Source organism: Dromaius novaehollandiae, chromosome 4, assembly GCF_036370855.1.
Source record: "Dromaius novaehollandiae isolate bDroNov1 chromosome 4, bDroNov1.hap1, whole genome shotgun sequence".
Taxonomy (NCBI): domain Eukaryota; kingdom Metazoa; phylum Chordata; class Aves; order Casuariiformes; family Dromaiidae; genus Dromaius; species Dromaius novaehollandiae.
The window spans coordinates 67823081-67847836 of record NC_088101.1 but is presented as its reverse complement, the minus strand read 5'-3'; the positions used below and the strand labels follow the sequence as shown (position 1 = coordinate 67847836).

Genomic DNA, 24756 nt, shown 5'->3' with positions numbered 1-24756 from the left:
ACTAGAAGCGATAGCAGTGTTAGCTAGTGCTGTGCCCAAAGGAATGAGCTTAGGTCAAACCCAGAGCCAGTGCCGTGCTGGAGAAAGTTTGGTCCAAACTGGTTGAACAAGATGTCGAAATCTTGAATCCTTTTATTACAGCCTGCGTCCAGTTCCCTGTTCCCATCTGCCCTTTCTTTCCAGAGCTGTGCTGCTTGGGCTCAGCCAGGCAGCTCCTTCTCTACCATCTGATACGCAAAACTCGGGGCCAAAAGACCCCCTCCCCTGCCACATAGAGGGCCCGTTGCTAGGCTTTCTGTCTTTCCTCCTCTTTCCACCTCCAGAGCCTGAGGGGATGAGGTAACCATATGAATCCCAGCGGAAGCTGCTGGAATCCACTCAGCAGGGAGCACAGGCAGAGGGACCTGGGTCTGTCCACACCGGTATGTGTTAGTGAATCCCCAAAAGGAAGAAGTGACCCCATCCCACTGTCTACAAAATGAAAGTAAAATAGATTTCCTTATTTAATTGCCTTCAATTTTCAAAGGCAACTAATGATTCTGAGTACCCAACTGGAGTTACTTAGCAAAGCATCAGCTTTAAAGAGGGGACAGACTCAAAACTTGCTAAAATCAGGTCCTTCAAAGGTGCCTCCAAGCTGTGTTTCTCCAAATCATCTTTGAAATGATAAGGCTGACTCAGAATGCTTCCGCTGGTTTCGGCAGGGAGTTTTAAACAGTTCAACCACTGATTCGTGTAGTAAATACAAATTTTAAATTGTACAAACCTTGTATTTAAATTTGTTCTTATACCTCAACTCTGGTGGTGTTTACCATTCACTACAGATTAGAAAGGGGGGCCTGATGCCTTGAGGTACTAGATGATTTTGTTGACTGAAGTCAACAGAAATTGAGCACTCTGTACTATGTGATATAAACCCTTTAAGCAACAAGAAGAAAATTCAGTGCACGAACACTGTTAAAAAACCCTCTGTGTTTTTTCAATCTTTCCTTCTGCCAGACACTCACATAATTTCAGGCTATTGTCTTTGACTTGAATAGTATTCCTGACCTTTTGCACTGCAGATTGTTTATAATTAAAATGAAAAAAAAAATTCAATAGCTATTTGTTTTATAATGTACCTCTGTCAGAGATGGAATGAAGTACAATAGTTTTTGTAATTATTAATTCTTCGAAATAATATACTTTCTCCAAGATCCAATTAATTTTGTTATTAATCAAAATGTCTTCCTGGTAAAATATTAAAAGAAGTCTAGACACTGCATATTATTGTGTGCTATATTTTTAGATTTTCCACTTTGATTCAAAACACACTAAAAGAGGGGCCCCAGAAAATGACCATCTAGAGACAGTCTATGGCAAAAATCCAGAAACCATTCTTAACAGAATGGAACTAGCATGAGCTGAGATCATTCTTTAGCCTTGGAAAAAAAAAAAAGATGTTTTTAGGAAGAGACTTCCAAAGGGATTATGATTTGCTCTCCACAAACAATACAGAGGATTTCCAGTATGCATTGTGCTTTCGTTGAGAAGTGCGCCTATGAAGGAACCAATCAAAATCCTTTTATAATTAATGAGGAGGGGGAAATCATGATGGGAAAAGTGCCCTTAATGATAGCAAACAATAGTTGTTTGTACAGTTAGCAGAGTTACGGCAAACTTTGCGGCCAAACAATCTCTTAAAACATGAGTTTACTCATCTGAGCCATTATTCTTCAGTGAATTAATATTAGCAGTGGAGAATATTTAAGAAAGAAACCCCAAATCATATTAATGGATTAGAGAAAATGTTATCTTTTTTCTTAATCTGGGAGACAGCAGAGGCACTAAGGTGAAGTAATAAAAATGACATAGCTTTTGGGAATCTTAGTGAATTGTCGAAACAATATTGTCTTCATTTCTGAAGCTAGATTGATGACAGTGGCACAGAAAGAGGAAGCTGAATAAAGAGACAGGATAGAATCCTTGATGTAAAAGGATTAATTTTCAAACATAGTGCTTTGTTGGACAATCAGACCCTGACCTTGAAGTGGTCATGTTATGAAATGGATCCAAAATCTGGATTTTCTTTTAATGTCAAATGTTGGACCATATCCAGACAATTTTATACTTTCTCATTACCATGTCTATCTTAGGAATTCTATTTGAGAGGTCATTACAAAGGTCATTTCATTGGCTGGACAGAGTCTAGTGGACTCAAAAATTTGTATTTACTAAACAAATGTATCGTAGGCATTTTGGGTGTGAAAGACAACAAAATTATGAGAAATATGCTTTTCATTTAAAGACATTTTATTTCTCAAAAAAGTGAAATATTATTTATACTTAAGAAAACTCGCAGATCTTTCTAACCATGGTGCCTTTGGATCTCAGCCTCCTAGTTACTTTCATTCAGTTTGGCAAAGAATTTCTGCTTTTCCAATTCCCATTGGTTTTTGAGCTTTGTATGAACTAACTTTTAAACTAAACTCAACTAACAGGAAGGAAAAAACTGTTTGGTCTGCACTTATAGAGGATACAGCCACCAAAAGCAATGATATGGGTTCCCTCCAGTCAGTGGTTTTGACTTTCTTTAAAACTTTGGTAGGAAACACTTACTGCTCAACAGTTATCGAGTCGCGTTTGTTTTTATATCATTTAAATGACTTTGGACAGAGCCGGCATTAACCGTTATTGCCCGAACTTCCACGGCAACTCGAACTTTTTCAGGGAACACTCATCCCACGTGGAAAACGTCCTGCCCCGCAGCCCCTAGCCGCCACCCGCAGCCCCCCGCCGCTCCCTGAGGGCAGCCGCTGCCCTCCGTCCCCGGGGCCGGGGCAGCCGCTGGGGCCGCAGCCCAGCCGGGGCAGGCAGGGGCGGCACGCGGGGTCCGCGCTGCGCCAGGCCCGGGAACCGCGCTGACCCCGCGAGCCGCGGCGGGCCGGGGCGCAGCGGCTCCCGAAGGCCGCGTCGCGCGGCAGGGGCGGGGCGGCCGTAACGGCCGGCGCGGGGCGGCCCCGGGGAGCCCGCGGGGCTGCCCGTGTGTTCGGCCCGCGGAAACCACGAGGCGGGCGATCCCCGGGCTGGCTGGCACCGGCTTCCCGCGCGGGCACCTCGCCCGCTCCTCGCGGAGCAGGAGGAGGCGGCCGCCACTTCCCGCTCCGGCGCGGGGGCCAGGGCCGGCGAGGCAGCTCCTCCCGGGCGGGCCCGCGGCCCCCTGCGCCGCACTCGGGCAACAACCTCTCCCCTCCCCGCCCCGAATGGTTTCTTCCCCCGCTCCCTGGGGACGCTGCTCGGCCTCCCCCCCAGCCCGCCGCATTGGTCCGGTCCTCCCCCGCCGACTCGGGAAGACTCAGAAGCGAGACTCACAGGCAGACGCCGGGCAGAGGGAATTCCCCTCCCCTCCCCTCCCTTCCCTCGGCTCTCGCGAGACCTGCCGGCCGGGCGGCGGGGCCGCCGCCGTGCTCTCGCGAGATCCGCTCGGTTCCCACGCCTGCCACTGTTGTGTCTGAGGGGAGAGCCCAGGCGGTGAGTGGGCGGTGCGCGCCGCGCCCCCCCCGGCTCCGCGTGTGTCTCACGGGCTGGCGCACGCGCGCTCCTCGGGCGGAGAGGGGGGCGCTCTCGCGAGAGTAGGAGTTTTGGCGAGAGTTTGTGGAAGATGGCGCCTGTTGTGACAGGGTAAGTGCGGGGGGTTCGCGGCGGCGCGCCGGGAGCGATCTGTTTCTGGGGGTGCCGGGGCGCCGGCCGCGCCGCCCCGTTCCCTCGGCCCCGCTGCCCCTGCTCCGGGGAAGCGGGGGCTCCTCCCCGGGCAGCCCGCAGAGGGCCCCGAGGCACAAGCCCCGGGGGGCTGGGGTCCCCCCAGGTGGGCGCACGGCGGGAGGCCCCCTGCCCCGCGCCGCCGCCGGCCTGGTCCCCGGCCTCCCCCCGCGGCAGGCGGCCCGGCGCGGCTGGGCGCTCCGCCGCCTCCCCTTCTCCCGGCACGGGCGCACCGGTCGGGACTGCGTGCTGGGTCAGTGCTCATCCCCTCCGCCCCGCGGAGTCCCTCGCCGCGGGTTGCCTGGCAGCGGAGTCCGGCGCGGAGAGGGGCCGCGGCCGGCGCAGGCCCTTCCCCTGCCCCCTTCTCCTCCGCCCCGGCTTATCCTGCCGCGGGCGCGGACCCCGGGCCCCCTCGGCCACAGACCGGGAGCGGTCGGACAAAGGCTTCTGTTTCTGCGAGAAGTTGAGCGCTGTCTTCTTGCGCTGCCTCGGCCCCCTTCGCGTAGTGGAGGCCGGCTGGAGGCCCCTTGCCCTCCCCGCGCCGGGAGCCGCAGCGCAGCGGCTCCGTCCCCCGTCCCGGGTCGCTGTGAAGCGCTCTAGGTCGCGCTTGGTGCGAGCGGGCTTTGCAGTCTTGCTAGCAAGACACCCATTCCCTCAGGGTAGGAGACTGAAGTTCCCCTTCTCTCCTGCCCCCATGCCGTTCACCATTCCCTGGGCTTGGGTGAGTTTTGTTCTTTGCTTTCCTGCTAGTGTTGCGTTGCACTGAAGGATAGGAGCCCCCTCACCCCACTAAGCCACACTGGCGCATAACGAATGATAGTTGCCATCCCTTTCAACCACACTGGATAATACTTAATCGTGGCTAGCCAGCTGCAAAGTGTGTCATTGTAATAAGTGACACCCTCCTAGCCACCTACAGCTGATGAATAACAACAGATTTACTGCTGGTATACAGTACACAGTCTCACCTGCTGTGTTACATTGAGTATTGCCATCCTTGCCACATCTTGAATTCTGCTGCATATTATAAGTGCCATGTCCTTAATTTTGGGATACAGTGAATGCTTGTGACTTCCCTCTGTGTATTCAGGGAAGAGGCAGTCAGGAGAGGTGTGCACACTCCACCTGCTTGTTCCAAACAGAATCCTGGTTGGTGAAAGTACTGCTGTGTATCTCTAAAATGTGGACCTAATTTGATGATTTCACAGTGTGTCTGTGACCTTCTGTCTTCCCTGTGGGATTACATTGTCTCCCGCATTGGCTATGTGGTTAGAGAGAGCAACAGCCTGCTTGGGGGTGGGGTGGAGTTGGTGGTTGATGCTTTTGTTCTCGTGGAGAAGGTAGCATTATGGTATTCTGTTGTTTTATTTGGCCACAGTAGTGTTTCCAATTCTTTTCTCTTGTTTGTCAAAAACTAAATTCAAGCTTTTGCTTGATTTCTGTCCTGATAAAGGCATCTTGTGGCTCCTACACGTTTTCCTAATTATATGTTCTTTAGGGAAACGGGTCTTGTTTGTTATGGTTCCTGGAGTGTACAGTTTTAGAGGTTAGAGTTGAAAGAATGAAACAGATGCTTTTAAAATTTGCTGTAAGTGTTCGTCTGTGCCCTAGTTAGGGATTAAATTTTTCCATGTTTCTGTTTGTTTACTCATCTGAATATTTGGGCTTTCAGAGATTATAAGAGGTTTGTTAAAAGTGATCTCAGGTCTATGATTCTACTTTTGTCCTTCTTGAGTTGTCATTCTCAACAGTTTAACGTATCTCCAAGTCTATTTTTTTTTCTTTTTTGATGAGGGATCAATTCATTTGAATGGTGGAAAAACACAGCATTTAACAAGAATGAAAAAAACTGTCTATAGTTTACGATTTAAATGCTGATGTTCTTGCTCAAAACTGTAAGTTGAGTAATTCTCTGAAAAAGTAGTCACATTGTTTTCTTATGGTTAAGTATTTTAATCTTTGGTAAAAACAAAGTCTATTAAGATTGATTAATGTTATAGTTTTATTGCATTAAGGAGCAGAATTTTTTTATTTATGCTTCATTTTTGGAGTGCAGCTCTGTTACTGAGTTGTTTGTGTATATTGGGATTAAAATTTGATGATAGTTCAGTGATGATTTTTTTTCACAAAACACAGCAGTCAGTAAAGACGGGTCTTTTTCCTAGACTTTTTCTAAAAAAGACTAGAAGACTTTGTCTTTTTTTTTTTCTTTAAAAACTGTCAATTGCATAGGAAAAAATTTGGAGTTTAATTTGAAATTAAAAGCTATAACTGAAGAACATAGTATCCAAATACTACATTCTATTTTAATGAGTGGCTTCCAAATCTCGTAGGTGCTGAAACTTTGAGATAAAGCATATGGCTTTTCTGTAGTCAGTGTAAGTTGAATGTAAAAACACATTTTTCCTGTGAAAATTGTATGCCTAAAAGTAAATTATGATATATAGGGTTACACTATGTTGGAATGGAATGGTGAGGATACACTACATGAATTGTCTTTCTAGGAGAGTCAAAGTTCATTACCAGTTTCATATTTGCAGCATATTATACTTCTGCTTGTATCACAAAGATGATTTTCATCAAAATTGTTCACATGTACAGTATTGTGACTGAACCTAGATTTTCCAGTGGCAGAACTAGATATAATGAGAAACTACACAGAAACATGGAACAAGTCACTGAAAATGAACTATTTGACTTTTTTTTTTTTTTTTTAAGGAAGTGGATAATTTATGGCTGGAATAATAGGATAGCATTTTGGGTTGTTGTGGAGTATTTTTGTTTTTGCTTGTAAATGATTTAGGGAAACTCATAATTTTAAGACTAGAGAATTAATGAAGATATTATTTAACTAGAGATGCTTATTTTCAATATGAAACATTTTGTTAAATAATTGCTAATACTATGGAAGTACCTATGGGCCTCAGTTACACTGAGAATCATTATGCTAGGCCTAATAACCATACAATAGAAAGAATTTCCACTCCTAAGAACTTACTGTTATTTAAAATGAGATAAAATGCAGAATGACGTCTTCTATGTCTCACTCTGTAGTCTCAGACAGCCTTGATAGCTTGAGACACTCTGTAGTCTCGGACAATACTAGAAAATGGTGCAGGAAGCAATTATGCAAAATCCTTACAAAGATTCCTATGCCAGCGAACATGTAAACAAAATTTAGAAAGTGTAAATAAAAATGGTAAATGCTAGACATAACTTTGAGTGTTTAGTTACCAATGAAAGTCTTTGTAATTGCAGTATACAAGATAGTATTTGGATTATTTTTCACACGGGTTGAGAAGCCCTGAAAAAGACAAAACCAACTAAATGGTCCAATCACTGGTATGATGTTTTCCATAGGCTCAGTAAGGTAGAAAATGTATGCATGTGTTTTATTAACACTTGTCAAAGTATCAGACTGTTTAAGCTATGTGTCTGAATTAGTCATGCCAAAGTTTTGTGGTTAAGAGGTGTTTCCTGATCCAGAGAGCTTACACTTTAAGGGTAGGCAAAAGCACATCAGATCTATAATGACACAGGAGTATATTTGGTACCAGTGCAGCGAATTTTATGATGGTGGTAGTGATCTAGGCATGCCAGCCGTCTGGTTGTTTTGTTTCTTTGGTTTTAATGAGAACTCTGGAAAAACTGTTACAAGGTTTTTGAGAGAAGATGGTACTGCTTTGTGGATGCATATGGAGCTCTCCCAGTTATGAGGGCAGCACAAGAGAAGTACGACGAAGACATAACAAACAGGTTATCAAAGCTTGCACCTCTTTGAAGATACAGTTCTGCATCTGGATTAATAATTTTGGGATGGGAATTTTGGTTAGAAGTGAAAGTCTTTGTAATAGCAGTATACAAGATAGTATTTGGATTATTTTTCAAATGAGTTGAGAAGCCCTGGAAAAGACAAAACCAATTAAATGGTCTGATTGCCAGTATGATGTTTTCCATAGACTCAGTAATGTAGAAAATGTATGCATATGTTTTAATAACACTTGTCAAAGTATCAGGCTAGTGTCAGACTAGGATGGGAAGCGAAGGATGCTGCTGAAGAGATGAGGGGGAGACTTGTATGATCTGGTGTTAGGCTAAAAAGCTCTCTAGAGAGGAATGTGCAGAATAAATAGAGCAAGGGCAAGTCTGGGTTTCGAAAGATTAAGAAAGGTGCTTTAGTAGTTCAGAAACAAACTGCTGTGATCATGGGATAAGTGTTTAAGCTACTAGGCATATCTTAGTGATGTAGTGGGCAAAACCAGGTTATTTCTACGATCTATAAAGAGTCATGGCTGATGCTTAGTTAAGAGTCCTGAAAGATAGTGACTTGCAGTGGTGGAAGGGAGATTGAAGGAATGATACAAAGAGTAAGACCCGCAGTTTGTCTGTGTTGAGAGTGAGCTGATGGTGAGGCATCTGTATGGCGATGTTAGAGGCGCAAGGTGAGGTGGTAGTTTGGACAAACACAGCAGGTGTGAAGTAGAAAGCGTATTTCTGATTTGCTGGCAAGGGAGAAGGTAGTTAAAAACGGGTTTGTATCCTAGTCCTAGATAAAGTGAAGGAGAATGACAAGGGATGTGGGACAGAAAGCTATGAAATGATTCATAAAATAAAAAGGTGAATGAGGAGGCTTCTTCAGAAGGATACACTGAAGGAACAGTTAGAATGATAAGCGATGAACCAGGAGAGAGCATTGCCAAGGAAACCAGGGGAATATTTCTGGAAAAGAAGCATTGCTGATAGTCTTGGGTGATTGACAGATCAAGGAAGATAAAGATTAAATATTGATTATGAGCGTCATGATAAGATTTGGCTAAAAGATATTAGAGTAGTTTCAGTGGAGCTCAAGGAATGGTAACTGGATTATATAGACTGTAGGAATAGAGTCTGAGGATAGGAACTTCAGGCTACAGTTTTTACTGTCACTGTAGGTTTAAACACTGCTTGTTAAGATTTGAGTAATAGCATAACTACGGCTATTGTATTGTATATGTGCACATGATGAGTGTTAAAGGTTGTTGGGAAAAACTCATTTACAATCAAATGAGTAGATGGTTTTGTGTGACAACTTTTAAATCATTTTCAAGGAGCATGTCAGTGTCTTAAGTCTGGCTATTGGGAAATCTTTGAGCAGCGTATTCTTAAGAGTATTCTTCTGAGATGCTTACAAATATAATTTGAACGTTTCATAGTTTCAGTAGGAGCAATTTTATGAAGTTACGCTCTTGATTTGGACTTGCTTTAATTGTTTATTCATTATATTAAGTAGCCCAATCATTTCTGATTTACTGTGATTGATATGGAACATAAACTTCAAAAATAATCTTTTTATAGCTTGATTTCTGTAGAAATAGAATAATGCATAGTGTGTTTCCTTACGCATATATGGTTTCTCCACTTTTATTTAAAAAGAAGTCCAGTACCAATACCTCTTTGCAGTAAATTCTTTTTTTCTTTTTAGTATGATATTCTGTACTATGGATTATTTAAATGATCATGAGTTTGTGAGTGAAAGGAGGGAGTACTGTTTCTTCTGATTTGCTTTTTGCAATAATAATTAATTTTTTTATAGTCATTATTATAAATTTATGTAATTTCTGCATTTAAAAAAAAGACCAGAAAAAGCTAAAGTGGCCTATAGCAGCCATAACTTACAAAGACTGCCTAAAAAAGCTGTAGCATCTTCATGAGCAAAGGTTTGGAAACAAGATTTATAGTCAGTAGCATGCGCGCTCTCTCTCTTGCGCTCGCGCGCTCTCTTTCTCTCTCTTTTTATGAAGAGTACAGTTAAGGTGCATTGCGCACCTATCCTACACTGTATTTGTTTTTGATAAAATTGAACAGAGAAACTAATTCTGGATTGTAAAACAGACATTTAATATAAACAAATATTGTATCTTATGCAATACATTTACATATCGGGAATTAAAAGTGTAGTTTATCAGCTTCACGTTTGGAGGGCAAATCATGTCAGCAGAATTTTAAGATTTCAGGACATCCTTCTCTGTAAAAATTATCACCCTAAATTCTTTGGATTTTAATTGTGAGTACTTCATTAGCTGGGCTCCATGGCACTGTTAATATGCTGAATCACTGCTTCCCAAGAGCATTTCACAGGGAAGATGTACTTTTAAGTGTGTGGGTTTTTTTTTTTTTTTTTTTTTTTAACATTTACTGCACTATTTGAAACAATGAAGCAATTGTAATGTCTGTTTGCTTTAAAAGAATTGCTTATTTTTTTCCTGTGTACTTAGGTGAAGGGGGGCGGGGGGAATAAACGTCATTAGCTATGTTGTCAAATGAAACCTAATTCTGTTCACAAAACTGGGTATGCGTTATAGTCTCTAGTATTTTAAGAAAAGTTTACAATTATAAAATTGAATTCTTAATGAACTGTCATTATTTTTATGTAGGAATGCATGTAATGTTTTAATATTGTAAACTTTTCTTATTTGTTCTGAACATGATTGCAATAATTAACAGATTATATGAGGCAAAGAAATAATATGAAATTATGGTCATCTCTTCTTTCCAGTGTAGAAATTCAGAAAAGGAAACAGCTGAAAAATTTATTTGAAGAAGAAACTATTAACAGAAAGTAGTAATTTTCATATCATTACACTCTTACTGACTCTTGGAAAAATAAACTTTAAACTCAGAGTTTGACTTTATCTCATTTCCTGGGGTTCTACTTATGTTGTGGTGCTCTTTATTAAGAATTCATATATGTATGTGTATGTATGTTTTTTAATGGTTGCTACCTTTTTTAAAATGATTAAGTTCCCTTTACAACCTAAAGAAACTCTCATTGCCTATTGATTCTTGTGTGCAACATCATAGAATTGGACAGGTTTTGAGAGCTTGAATATAATAATTTAAAATGATACTGTTTTCTGAAAAATATTTCATACTTGTTAATTGGAGTTTAGTTAGCCGCTTAGTGATATATGGCCATATATATAGTGATATCTTCGTGCTCTTGTGCTTGTAAAGGTGTAAACTATATATTTGCAGCAGTAAACTTTTTACTGGGAGAGAAAGAAGATAGGGGTTTCAGTATATACAGTGTGAGAAATCTCTTGACTAAGGTAGTGTTTTTACATCCTTACAACAGACAGGCTATAACTCCATAAGGATAAACACTATTTTTATGTCCCATTTCATATTTTTCCTGATTTTTGAAAAGCTCATTTTATCTACAGAGTTTTAACATAAGTTACAATCGTTACAGTGTTTTACTGTTTCAGTTATTCAGATTATTTTAATGAATGACATGATGCTGGGACATGATTTATTCTTAATTAAAGTGATCTGAACATTTTGGTCAACAACATATTTCTTCAGTTTGTCCAGATCATTTCGAATACCTCTTTGTATGTAGATCAGCCTTGAAAACTTTTTTGTTGACTTTAAATGTATATTCCTGTAATGAACAGTTTAAATAAAAGTAATGTCATTGTTTCACTTGGAAGACAGGAAGACATTGAGATGGTTGTATTAAAGTATAACTTTTCCTCATTTGTTTGCTATTCAAGAGCAAGAAATATCTCATTTTCAATGTAATTGTTTGCCTAACTTGTATGAAATGGCATTTAATCAGTATATTCAAAATGCAGAACACCTGTTAGAATGGACAAGAGGCTGTATTGGCAACTGATCGCTTTTGACTGCCCAGCTTGAGATTACACCTGTTGCTTCATTTAATTTTTCTGCTTCTGGTGGGTGAGATTCAAGCATATGTGTTGCAATGGGTCCTAATTAAAGCCTTTTCATTGCTAATCTAATTATTTATGGTGGTTATATGAGTTTCAAACTTATTTAAAATTTTCACATTCTGAGTACCTACGTTTTTCTGTATCTGCCAGAAAACAGTCTTTCTCCCAGTATTTTTGATAACATTGCTTGGTCTGTGGAACACTTCATCTGCACCTTTTTTTCTAAGTTACACTTGTGGCATGTTTCCAATGTGTGGTGCTTTGGGAGATTACCAGGAAGCTTGGTATCAGAATGAAACTTGAGCAGGCAGCCATGAAATGCAGGCTTTTCTAAGCTTGAGAAAGGGAACTGAATTGTGTAAAATACTAGTCCGTAATTTTTGCTGGCCCATAGTAACAGCATAGATACTCTGTAGGCAATATCCTACTTTCCTTTTCCTGGCAGCTCTTATTTTAACTCTATAATTTAATTTTGGCTGGGAGCAGTGGCAAAGGATCTTGCAGCAGGGTTTGGTTTGCAAGCTGTGGATTCGGGACTGCTGGTGTAGAGAATAAGGTTAAAGTTGTTTGCTCAGCAGAAGAATTCATGAAACCAAGCTTTTATCAGTTTTTGATACAGTAGGGCACCTCATTAATGGGTTACTGCTTTCACCAGTGTTCTTATATAAAGGGAACTTTAAAATGAAGGGCTAGAGAATCAGAGAGGTGTTTGCACTCACTCTGAATTTATGCCGTTGTAGAAGAGTTCTAAGGCTCAGCCTAATAGAATAAATAATAATTAAACTTAGTTGTTTTGTTGTTGTTGTTCCAGGCATTTGCGTAAAACCCCTTCATGTCCTGTACATGAAAAAACAACCACAAAAAAAATCAGAAGAAAACAGTGACTTGCCAAGGTCAAATGCAGAGTCCGCGCAGAGATGGGAATAGAATTAGTGTCTCTTTATTCTGTTATCGTTGTGCTGGGTAGTTATAGGCCAAAATCCTGTTCAGGGTTTGTTGGTTAAGGCATGGCCAGTGGATAAATGCAGCTTCACGAAAAATGAAGTGGCACCGCAGTGTGCTGTGACCATTTCTTTGTATTCCTGAAGAAACTAGTCTGTCTAGATATTTGTTTTTTAAATTCAAACTACTTTGCTACTTTCCAATGCAGCCAGCCAGCCCTGGCATCAGTAGTGAGGGTAAGAATTCAGAAAGGGGGGAAAAAAAAAGTTTTATTGAAAGACTGGTATTCTTCTGCATGTGTGTTTCTTTTCACGCTCTCTTAGTTTTGTAGTAGATATACAGTGATGACTAGTAAAAACCTTAATATTGTAATATCTTCCAGAAATGAGGGAGATACAGCAGAACTATTTTGGATGTGTCTTTTCTGTCCAAGCGTTTTTCTGGCCAAAACTTTTTTCTTCTACTGTTGAGTATTTCTTTGCCAGCACTGGTGATTTTTGCATTCCAATTTTTTCTTAACATTGTGAGGTTGGTAGAAGTCATATATATATATTTAACCTATGTGTTATAAATCTTTTGCTACTAAATCTCTGGCAGAGCAGTTACGCAAAGTAAGTATTTGGGATCAGGCTTCCTCCTTGAAAGAGGCTTGGGACACATTTGACGCTGACAAATGGTTTCAGTTAGTACAGGTGATACTAACTCTGAATTCCAGTAATGATGTCAGAGTTAGCTCTTTGGAGATACCTCCATGTAAGTACTAAACTTAAAATATTAATTCTTTTGCTGCTGATTATGAAGGTGAATGTGTCTGTCTGTAAGTGTGATAGAAGAACAGATTGTACAGAAATAGAAAATAGGGAGTCTTCCAGATTAGGAGTAACTTCTATCCATAAAGGTCATGGGTAAAGCATAAAAACTTATTTTATTATCTATTTTAATTATTTTAGTACAGATGTTAGCCAGGTTTCTGTTCAGTTATGGTAATACAGTAAATAAAGTTCGTGTCTGCCATGCTTCTATTTAGATAGTAACACTACCATAATACTGAGAACGGCATTAAAACAAACATCTGAACTTTTGCATTTTTATTTGCAGTGGGCAAACCACCTGTTTCCCGCAATAGTTAACAGGCAAAAGAAAGACGTTATTATGAAACAATGTTTAGAAAAAGACTTAATGAGAAGTTTTGCTTGCAATTAACCTGTTGAAGTGATAAGTCATACTTCAAATGGTAGCAAAGGAAACGTGTCCCTGTCTCTTATGGTCATTTCCGAGTGCTGCTGGCATATACAGGACACTATTTTTATTGGATCTTGAGTTGTAGGGAAAATTTTTCTTCCTTCTGACTAGCTCCAGCATCTACATCTAACTTTGAGACAGCAGTAAATGAAAATTGACCTCAGGAGATATACCAAAGGTACCTATGGAGGCAGAGTTTGAAGCAAGTCCTTGTGTAAGTGTTCCCTGAATCTAGGGTGGATTTCCATATGTAAATAAAATATGTAAGAAAAAACTCTTTGGACGTATCCAGTTGTGTTCCAGTATTTCATCCAGTTATACTTCTGGGCGAACTCTTTATTCTCTGTACTTTACAGTACTTGGAGAAGAATTAGAAAAATGGAACTGAATCTTACCTGTTTCACCTTATTGCTGTATGGCACTTAAAGCTAGCAGTAGACTAGTTAGACTTGTCAGTTTGCGGTGTCGTTAAGATAATGTTGCATCAGTTCAAATTTGAAGGTTTATCTTTTTCAGTTGGAACAATTCTAAAGGCCCCCTCCTCCCAAAAAGAGACCCATGTTTGCCAGAAGTTATTAGGCAGTTATGACTTTTATATGTGTAGATATAAGAGACTTCTTCACTTACCAGAAGTTTCCTATATGCTTGTGTATAGGATTCAAATTCTGGTTACTTTTGTTTAAGGTACTTTCTTAACATAGAGTGTACTGGTTACTTGATACTTTCTCTGCTGTCTTCATTTTTTTCCTGCTTGAAGTCCTGATTTTAGGCTTCTTCCTTCAGTCATGAAAGTCTTGTCATGTTTGATCTTTTTTTTTCTTTAGATGGAAGATTCTATCCTTGCACTCCCCAAACTGTTTTTCTAACTAATATTCTCCTTTTTGTTTTGAAATTAGTTGAAGAATGTTTATAGCCACTGCCTGACATTCCTTTCCTCTAATTCCAATTTAGATCCAGTCAATCCTGCTTCCTCTTGTTATGTTTACAGCATATAGAAATGACTTTTTTTTTTTTTTTTTTTTAACTTAGTTGCTTTCAGTCTTGTTCTCCCCTGAATTTTGTGACCGGGAGCTTTACTCCTACATCTCTTTTTTTATGGTTTAATGCACAAAATAGTTTTTCTCCCATTTTCTTTCCGTGGAGTTTCTATATAACCCCTCTTCTCTTTGTCCTTGGGCAGTCTGTGTTCAGTTATCTTTCTTCAGTGCAGTATTTCCTAACAGAGTCGTTGCTTACTCTAGATCTGTCGTGTTCCTTTTTCTCCCCAGTTTTTGCCACTACTGGCTGCGTAAGACTTACGAGGTGCTATATAGAGCATCATTTCCATTATCTGCAGAATGGGGAAGTCGCCATTTCTCCTCAACCAACGTGATAAGCTAACAGTTGTTGCAAGTCAAGTCCAAGCCCTGATCCTTGCTTTTGGGACTTGGAACTTGGTCAAGTGAGTGTCTTTAATCTTGAGAGACGGTGTTTCTGCTGAGCAATGGAGCTCCACTTGTTTCCTAGCTGTGTTCATTGACATAATTTTCAGAACTTGTGAGGGTATGGGTAAAAAATAAAGGATTCAAGAACCCCTAGCATCCTCTGTAACAAAAGACAAAACATTGACACAGAGATGAAGAAAATTAAGCATATAGGGGAAGCCAAAAAAGATCATGTGTTAACAATATGAGGGCAGGAAATGTGCTCCGGAAGGGGGAGGAAGAAGAAATAGTGGAAGATCACTTCATTTTGGAGAAGTTTCATTATTTCTTTTCACTAACTCTCTCTCTTTTGAAATGTCACACTCCTTTTCATGATTTTAGAAGTATGTGGGAAGCTACTACTATTTTGTGATCCTCCTGCTACTCCAAGAGGGACAGATAAAATAGAACTTTGAATGAGTTGAGAGTTATTACTGCAGTTTGTTGCTCATGGCTTTGTAGGGAATATATTGAAAGCCGTGAAGAAACAGGACACTTCGTTCTTACTAATATAGTGTATTTCTAAAGCAACAGAACTGGGAGAAAGGATTGTTTTTGAAGTGATGAAAGTAAACAAAGGAGAGCTTAGATCAGCTTCTGAAAGCTAAACTCTGTAACTAAACATTGCCTAAAATTTGTGTGTGTGTGCAGATAAACTTCAGGTTGTTTATTATACAGCTTTATGTTATACCATTTGCATTAATATTTGCTGTACAGAAAGTTTCTCCTAAACTAGGATGGGTTAAAACAGCATAGATAACTTTTTGTATTAAATTGTAACTTTTCGTTTTCCCTGGTTCAGTGGTTGAAGGCGAACGTTAGATTTGCTTTTCATAATACCTTTGGGGACGTTATAGAAATAGTATACACACTAAGGTCCTTTTAATGTAGGTTAAAAACTACTGTTTCAGCTGAAATATTTCTCTCCTACATTTGTTCTTCTCCTCAGAGAATGAATCTTTAATAGTTTGTTGATCTGGTATACACTTGCCATGAACTTGTATACTGTTGTTGTATCACAAAAAAGTACTTATTTTAAAGATTAATGTCAAGGTATTCCTGTGGTGGATACGTAATAATGGTGCACTTTTTCTTTCAGTACTGAGTCTGCTGCCTCAGTTTATTCTCTGTGATTAAGCAGCTCATGTAACCCGTTGGCTAAAACAATGCCCCCTTCGTTTGGGATAAAATTAAAAAAAAAAAAAAAAAAAAGGCATGTCCTGTGGATATCAGAATCAAATAAGAGATCACACCAGCCAGCCTTGATGTGGGCAACTTTTCTTTTTTGATAAAAGGAAGCTTTGAAAATTCAGTCTTGCAACACTGGACCATAGCTGTAGAAACAGGAAGCAAACTTTTAAGCTTCATCCCAGATCTTCATTGCTCCCTCTGTGGCCTCTTCCTTTTTTCAGCTGGTTTCTTAATTTCTGTCTTGGAAGCCAAAAGTAACTTCATGCTCTTCTCCTAAGGGTTGAGTCATTTATTGGCTTCTCCTTTGCCAAATATCTGTAATGGAATCCACCAAATTTTCTTCTGCCTGAGGCTGTTTATTGCATTGTCCACCTGCTTTTTGTGTTCCTGTCTGTCCTCTCATTTCCTTAGTCTGTCTGTGTTCTCTCTACAGTGTCTACAACTAATTGTATCTGTTAGAAACATCTTTTTGAGGACTCTGAATTCATAGTGCTCTGTCTTGGCACCATGTCGGTCCTGTAGGTAGCCAGTATTCACCTGGAATTTAAACTACTTACAGAATCTTTTCCATTGGGTGGCATGCAGATTTGGAGCCCCTTTAACAGGAATCCTAGCATGCTTAAAAGGATGGACCGTGACTATTCTCATTGCAAGGACAATCGGGATAACTGGAGCGCTCAGGACCTCTCTGCGTTCCTTGGGTGTTCTGACGAGTGGTGCCCTGATGGTGGGTGTATCTTAGATTTGCCCCAGGTGTCCTGGCATGGTCGACCAGATCTTCTTGTAAGGCTATTTTTAGAAGAAGTGTAGGTGAGCTGCTGTTGGGTGCCCATAATGGCATTGTCTGTGTAGTTAAATGAAGGATATGTTTCCTAAAGCATGTTGTGCTTTTAGGTGGCAAATTCTGGGAAAAGCTGGAAAACCCTTCCTTTGGGGAAGAACTTAAAAAGTTTGAGCTGGGCCTGCAGCTTCCTTTGGAAGAGTGTCTTATTCTGTTCTTAAAAATTAGAAACATCTGGCAGCAGGGCTGTTTTGCATACGGGCCAAAACAAGACTGCTTAGGACCCTCAAATGTAGAAGCTCTGTTTTCTTATTTATTTAAATTTTCCTTTTGGAAAGCAAATGTGTGACCAGTGGAACTTTGTTATGCTTTCCGTTTGGTTACAGATTGCAGTTAATGAAACATTTGAATTATTGTACCACAGATGACAACTGGCTTCTATAGGTATCTTCGGTCGGTTATGGCATTTTATTGCAGTGTTCAGGTCAGAAGTAGGTATCTGTGGCTTCTGAGCCATGTGACTTGCGGGCTGTTCAAGTGCCACTCCAATATGAAGCTGGCTTTGTTGGTGTGTTTAAGCTGAATTTTGGTCCAGGGACGGGGTGACCCTTCAAGGCTGATCGTACTGTTAATGTCATGTTGCTTTGGGATTCTCCTGCACATCTAGTCTAGCCCTGTCCTATAGTAGCACTCTCCCTAGTGTCTTGTCTGCACCACTGCTCTCCAAAACTATCTAAAGTATGCTTGGACTGTGTGAGGGGACAGCTACCAATAAAGCCTGTGTTCATTCCTGGTGTCACCATTGGGCTCAGAAATCCCCTGAACTGAAGATAGTCATAAGCTAGGAGAAAGTTCAGGGGAAGTATCATTTAGCCTTGTCTGGTTCTTCCTCTTCTCCAACTGTTTATCATTCCTACTGCTGGAGAGAGGTGTCTGGCTAGCTGGGCCCTGGCCCAAATCAGTACGACCCCTAAATCCCCCAGCAGTGGGAGCAGAAGGCACTGCACCTCTGGGTGTGCTGTTCCAGCTCTGCCCTTCTTCTTTGTCTTTGCCTCTCACTTTGCAGCAGCCAAGGGGGATGTGGGGGAGTGGACGGACAGTAGTCAGGGGCTGGGGAAGAAGGCTGGACTGTGTCAGAACTAAGGTAGATAAGCATGTGTGTGTGTGTACGTGCACGCACATGTGTTTGGAGGCATCCTAATCTTTTCCCTTCTGCTTTCTTGAATCTTCTACTAAGGCAAAACTGACTTTTGTTGCTTGAAGAAATTCTAGAGGTAGGAAAATTAAATTTTGTTACCTCACTGTTGCAGTTTTGGTCTACTGCTTTCACTTTTTTTGTTAAGGTATGGAAACATTGAAGACTTCATGGCTTTTGTGTCATATACATGTTCTTGTATTTAGCTGTAGGGAAGTTTGTCTTTCCCACCCCGCAGAGGGAGTTTCCGGTGTAAATGGAAAAAATACAAAACAGAAGTGAAAAATACCTCAGGCTTCCAAACCTGCCCCTCACATTTCACTTCTCCCACTACCCTCCTCCTCATAGAAGCAGTCCGTAGTTCCTCCTCTGTCCCCACAGTGATACTATCCATTTAAAGAATTAGACAGCTTTATAGAAAATGTGGTAACTTGACACACAAATTATTACAACAACCTGTGAACCACTGGAGAAATAAGAAATTTAAACTACACAGTGAAACACTTTCTGGTGTTTATCTTTAAATTGCCAGAATGTTTTATTAGGCCTTCTTCAGGCTAATAAACATAACATAATTTGATACCTGTTCCAAGGGGTTTTTAGTCATAAGTAAAATTAGTATACATCCCATGCTTTTTTTATTTAAGAATACATTTAAGCCAGGGGCCCTAAACAAGTGTGTAACTCTACAGTTGAGTTGTGTTTTGGAATCCGTAAGTTGTCATTAGGATTCTGGAGACCTTCTGCTTATAATCGACAGTTGAACAAACTGCTTTTTTTTTTTCCTTTTTACTTATGCCTGAGTGACCAGCATGTAGACAACAAACTGAAAAGACTTGTAAGATGAAACTGATATTATATTTGATATACATGTAAGCTATTATGACAGTATTTAAAGCTTCCTATAGCCATATAAGATAATTTAAATACTTTAAAATTGGCACTCTGCATTTCCCTTACTTGTTTTGACTTTTTTGCATATGCAGTTGTCAAGTAACATATTTTTTCCCCAAGTCGTTCTACAAGCAGCAGCACTAATAGACCTATATTTCCTATGTGTGTATCCTTTATTGTGAGGAAAGTTTAGAGACAGTAACAAAGTAGTAACTTGTAATTTAGCTAAGCCTATGCTTACTGTCCAGCCAAATGGCATATGCAAACTGACTTGCCAGCTGTCAAACAGTATGTAATTTCCAAGTTCTTCTTGTCTTTCTTCAATCACATCAGTATTTTGGAAATATCTATCCAGCACCCAGTTTTCATAAAACTCGTAACAACTTAATTATCTTTGCAAATTCTTCTTTTGTTTTAAATTCAGTTTTTGATTTGTGGGTTCCAGAATTATTGGAAGGATGGCAAACCAGTTTTATACCATAAGCTTCATTTTTTAGTAAACTGGGAAACGAAAAGAATGAAGGACACTTAGCTGTTAATAGAATACTAATCCCACTGTCTGGAGACATCACGTTGCCCGTATTTCCCAGAATGCATTGATGCCTTGGAAGAAGATACTGTCTCTCTAACGGAGACCATCCCCTGATTCTGTTTAGATTGAGACTTTTTTTCATTTATCTTGGCTGCACAGGCTTCTGCATGTTTTAATTCATGAACTGGACTTCCCCATATGATTTTTAATCCTTATTGACTGCATTTGTCCACAATTTTCCTGTTTTTCTTGGAGAACTCAGGCTGCCTTGTTTGAAGCAGTGGTAGGCAGGATTTGCAGAAAGGAAATCGCGTTATTGATTAGTGCATTACATGTACTACACACTCAGTGGTCCCTTGTTAGCTATCATTTTTAAACCAGTCAAGATATGAGTGAAGCACTGGTGGCTGCTATCTAAAATTTTTGCTTAAATTTGGTGGTTTAGCTCTTCAAAACAGTTTTGAGAATTTACTTTCCCTTCTGGCTTGAATGTACTTGAAAGGATGAGACAATGTTTTGAAAAGAGGTTGGGTTCAGAGCTGAGCAGTTGGAGTCTTCACAACACTGCTTAGGCACACTTATTGTGCAGTAAAATCCTTACACAAAAATTTGTGCCAGCACAAGCATTATTCTGGGAAACTAGTGTTGTAGCAGACACATGCTCAAGATCAAGCAGAAGTTAAGCTCTGTTGGGTAAAACTTTCATTGAAAATGTTAGTTCTTTAAAGACATAATATATCTACGTCTGGTAAAATTTTCAGCAAAAACATTCTTGTTTTCAGGTTGGCTTCATAGTTTATAGTGTACCTTATTAAGATGCAGGGAGAAGTTTTAACTGTAATTTGCATCTGTGTGGAGTTTAAACTTGACAAACCTGAAAAGCAAGCCTTCGAATTAACTTGAATTAAGTATGATTCACACAATTTCCATTTAAAAAAATGGACAATAATAACTGCTTTGCATTTGTGCTCTGCAGAATCTTTTTCTTCTGAAAACTTCCCGATAAAAACTACTTTGGCACGAGAGGAACATACATGACTGCATAAAAGAACTCTAATACTATAGTATCAGAAGAAAGGATGTTTGCCTGCTGACATCTCAGACACTAAATCTAAACTTTTTTTAGGGTTATTATAAATACACTATGATGTAGAGTAAAAATGTATTTTGGAGTGTCAATTTAATTATCTCGTTTAGAGAGTGTTGACCCACTGTAACAGTTATTAAAAACGTTGCATATTTGATGATAGACTTTGTAGGACTTATATTTCTCTGGCAATTTGCATTTTTAAAAAATAAAGTTTTACAATTAAAAATAGCAGTAAATGAAATAAACTTCTAACTTAGATTATTTAAACATAAGTTTGTTGTTATATGTATCCCCTTTTTCCTTTCACAAAATCTAGTAAATTAGTTGTGTTTGTTAAATAGGAATTTTAGTTTCTATGTCTTTCCTATGAGGGCACGCTCTGAATCATTGCAGGGATGCAGTTGAAATATAAAGTAATGACCTTACCTATGAATCAGTTTAACAAAAAAAAATCCCAACTGTCATATCTTTTACATTTTTTTCATTAAAACGCAGCTTTCTGTGCTGTAGAGGGAGTATTACCTTTTTACTGTCTAGTTATGTGATCTTCAAGTTTTAAGAATACTCTGCTTATACAAAATGCTCCTCAGCAGGAAGCTGTTAGCACAACTACAGTGAAAGAGGTTGATGACGAAAAATGGCCTCCAAATTGTTTAGCTGTCCTAGAATGTGAAAAAGAGCCTTCTCATTCTCCATGTTTTCTGGGATATGTGTTTATTGCTGCTGTTTTTATATCCATGGAATGATGTATTCATGGGATGATGTATTCATAAGCTTGATTATGACATAGTATACTTGAGATTGATTAATTCTAGGATAGTGACAGGTCATTTTGCAACTGCACACAGTTAATGTTAGTGTAGCCACATAATTCCTGGGTGATGCAATAATCCTCTCCCCCCCCCCCCCCCCGAAATCTAGGAAAGCCTGCAATTTTGTAAAACAGGTTGTTGCCAAATACAGCTTTGTTTGAAAGTATATGTATTCATAGGGTTTGTTCCATCACTTTTTGTCTGCTGAAGAAACAAATTTTATTTGAGAATTTGGAAAATATTCTGTGAATGAAAACCCACTTATAATGAGTTGATACTTATTCTCTGCTAATTAAATACTGATGTCGTTTATGAATTGCTGCTTTACAAATGTAGAATCAGTGGGTGAAACACTTGCATAGATGTAAGCTTCTATTATTCTAATAACTTTCTTTTAATAAGTAACAGGAGTTGCTTCTATTTTGCATTTTGAAGGATTACTGCACTATGGAAGTTGGAGGAAGAAAGGCAATGAAAGGCAAGGTTAGAGACTCTGTAGTAGTACCGTGTTTCAAAAAGAAAGGTTCTAAAATATAAAAAGCTGACTCAACTGATTGAGTTGCTGGAGGAAAGGGGATGATACGAAATAGTCTCCATTTCCTGAAGGTGGTGTTTAGAAGTGTAAAAATATTGCTGTAAAGATTTCTATGTATGGCTCTTAAAACTTTCGCTTTGGTGGTCTAAGCTGTTAAGAACCCTCTGCACTGTATATTCTATTTCTGTCAGAGCTTACAGCTCCTGAAATAAGATCAGCAGAGGGAATGTACAAATTCTGTTTTTTATTAAGTAATTTAAAATACAGTAAAAACATGTCTAAAGTGAATCTATAGAGCACCACAGAATAGTTGTGGTTGGAAGGGACGTCTGGAGATTATCTGGTCCAAACCTCCAGTTCAAGAAGGATCAGCTAGAACAGGTTGCCCAGGACAGTGTCCAGTTGGGTTTTGAATATCTCAGAGGATAGAGACTCCACAACCTCTCTGGGCAAAGTGTTCTAGTGTTCAGCCACCCTCACAGTGAAGGAAGTGGTTTTTAATGTTCATATGGAATTTCCTGTGTTTCAATTTATGTCCTCTTGTCCTGTCACTGGGTACCACTGAGAAGAGTCTGGCCCCGTCCTCTTGACACCTTCCCATCAGGTGTCTATAAACATTGATAAGATTTCCCCACACACACACACCTTCTCTTTTTCAGGCTAAACAGTCCCAGCTCTTACAGCCTCTCCTCAGATGAGAGATGCTCCAGTCCCTTAATCATCTTTAGGGCTCTTTGCTGGGCTTGCTGCAGCAGCTTGATGTCTCTCTTGTACTGAGGAGCCCAGAGTTGGACCCAGTGCTCCAGATGTGGCCTCACCAGGGCTGAGTAGAGGGGAAGGATCACCTCCCTTGAACTGCTGGTTATACTCTTCCTAATGCAGCCCCGGAGGCTGTTGGCCTTCTTTGCCATGAGGGCACATCACTGGCTCATGTTCAACTTGTCCACCAGGACCCCTAGGTCCTTCTCTGCAAAGCTGCTCCCCAGCTCATCTGCCCCCAGCCTGTACTGGTGCCTGGACTTTGTACTTCCCTTTGTTGAGCTTCATGAGGTTCCTCTATGCTTATTTCTTCAGCCTGTCACGGTCCCTCTGAATAGCAGCGCAACGCTTTGTTGTACTAGCCATTCCTCCTGGTTTTATATCATCTGTGAACTTACTGAGGGTGCATTCGGTCCTGTTGTCCAGGTTATTAATGAAGATGTTAAACAGTATTGTCCCCAGTGTTGACCCCTGGGTGGCACCGCTACTGACAGGCCTCAGCTGGACTTTGTGCTTCTGATCACAACCCTCCGAGTCCAGCAGTTCAGTGAATTTTTCAGTCCACTCACTGACCACTTATCTAGCCTGTACTATTTCAACTTGTGTATCGAGTGTTATGGGAGGCTATGTCAAAGCCATTACTAAAGTCAAGGTAAACAACATCCACTGCTCTCTCCTCATCCACCCAGCCAGCCATCTTGTTATAGAACGCTATCAGGTTGGTAAAACATGATTTCCCCTTTGTAAATCCATGCCGACTACTCCCAGTCACCTTCCTGCCCTTCATGTGTCTGGAAATACTATCCAGAAGTAGTTGCTCCATTGCCTTCCCGGGGATTGAGGTGAGGCTGACTGGGCTGTAGTTCCCTGGGTCCTTTCTGAAGATAGGGGTGACGTTTGCTGTCTTCCAGTACTCTGGAATCTCTCCCAACCACCATGATTCAAAGACAGTTGAGAGTGGCTTTGCAATGATGTTGGTCACCTCCCTCAGCACTTGGGCGCATCCCATCAGGGTCCATGGACTTGTGGTGTATGTCCAGTTTGTTTAAGTGTTCACTAACCTGATCCTCTTTCACCAAGGATGTCTCTCTTGCTCCAGACTTTCCCTCTGTGCACCGGGGCTTGGGATTCCTGTAGGCCAGTCTCCTCAGTGAAGACTGAGGCAAAGAAGACAGTAGATGAAGAAGGCATAAGAAGCCCACCTTTCTGATAGTACGCTGCTGCCAAAATGGGAGATCGTACTCTCCTCTGGGTGTTCCTGTTGTCTGCATTGCAGTGGCACTGACACTCATTGGAGTACTGATTGTGTCAATGAAATTCACTCTGCCTGCTCCCCCAAAAGAATTTTTTTTTCCCCTGAGTTATTGATTTGAATCAATTTGTGGGAGGGTCTGAAAAGTGCAGGAGCTTGGTATGAGGGCAGGACAGGGTAGCCAGGAGCATGCTGGCGGTTAAGGCCTCTGTTTCTTGGTGGTGACAAATCATTAGTTCAGCTCAGCTGTTTGTGAAACCACAGCCTAACTGTGAACTGAAGTGGCTGGGATACAGGTATGTTTGCTTATCCTGACCTAGCAGGATAGGTGGGAAAGACATGTGAGACCATGGTATCTTAAACTGTCACAGCTAGACTTGTCAGAGTTGGTTTGCTTAAACCTTACAGATGTTAGAATACTTCGCTGTTGTTTTGCATTAAGTTGTCTGTCTGCAGTTGGGGTGACAGCAGCCTGATACTTATTCTGATAAGTAGTCTAATAACTGTTCTAACCTAAACTTTGACTAATGATGTTATTCTGATAGTACACTCTCGTAGTTATGCTTAATGTAAAAAACAAAGAAGTCACTTGTCCTAGAACATAAAGATTAATTT

The 24756-nt window shown here is 40.5% G+C and overlaps 1 protein-coding gene across 2 annotated transcripts in view; it reads left to right on the top strand.

The window, feature by feature from the left end:
• The first annotated feature begins 3518 nt into the window (after positions 1-3518).
• The window catches only part of RBPJ (recombination signal binding protein for immunoglobulin kappa J region), a 62823-nt gene continuing 41585 nt past the window's right edge, over positions 3519-24756 (top strand). The window contains exon 1 of one of the 2 annotated variants that reach the window (XM_026120496.2): positions 3519-3660. In XM_026120496.2, coding sequence (XP_025976281.1) covers positions 3641-3660 — 20 coding nt within the window. In that variant the 5' untranslated portion in view covers positions 3519-3640. The remainder of the gene's footprint in view (positions 3661-24756) is intronic. The other variant, XM_064511337.1, reaches the window with a different exon arrangement.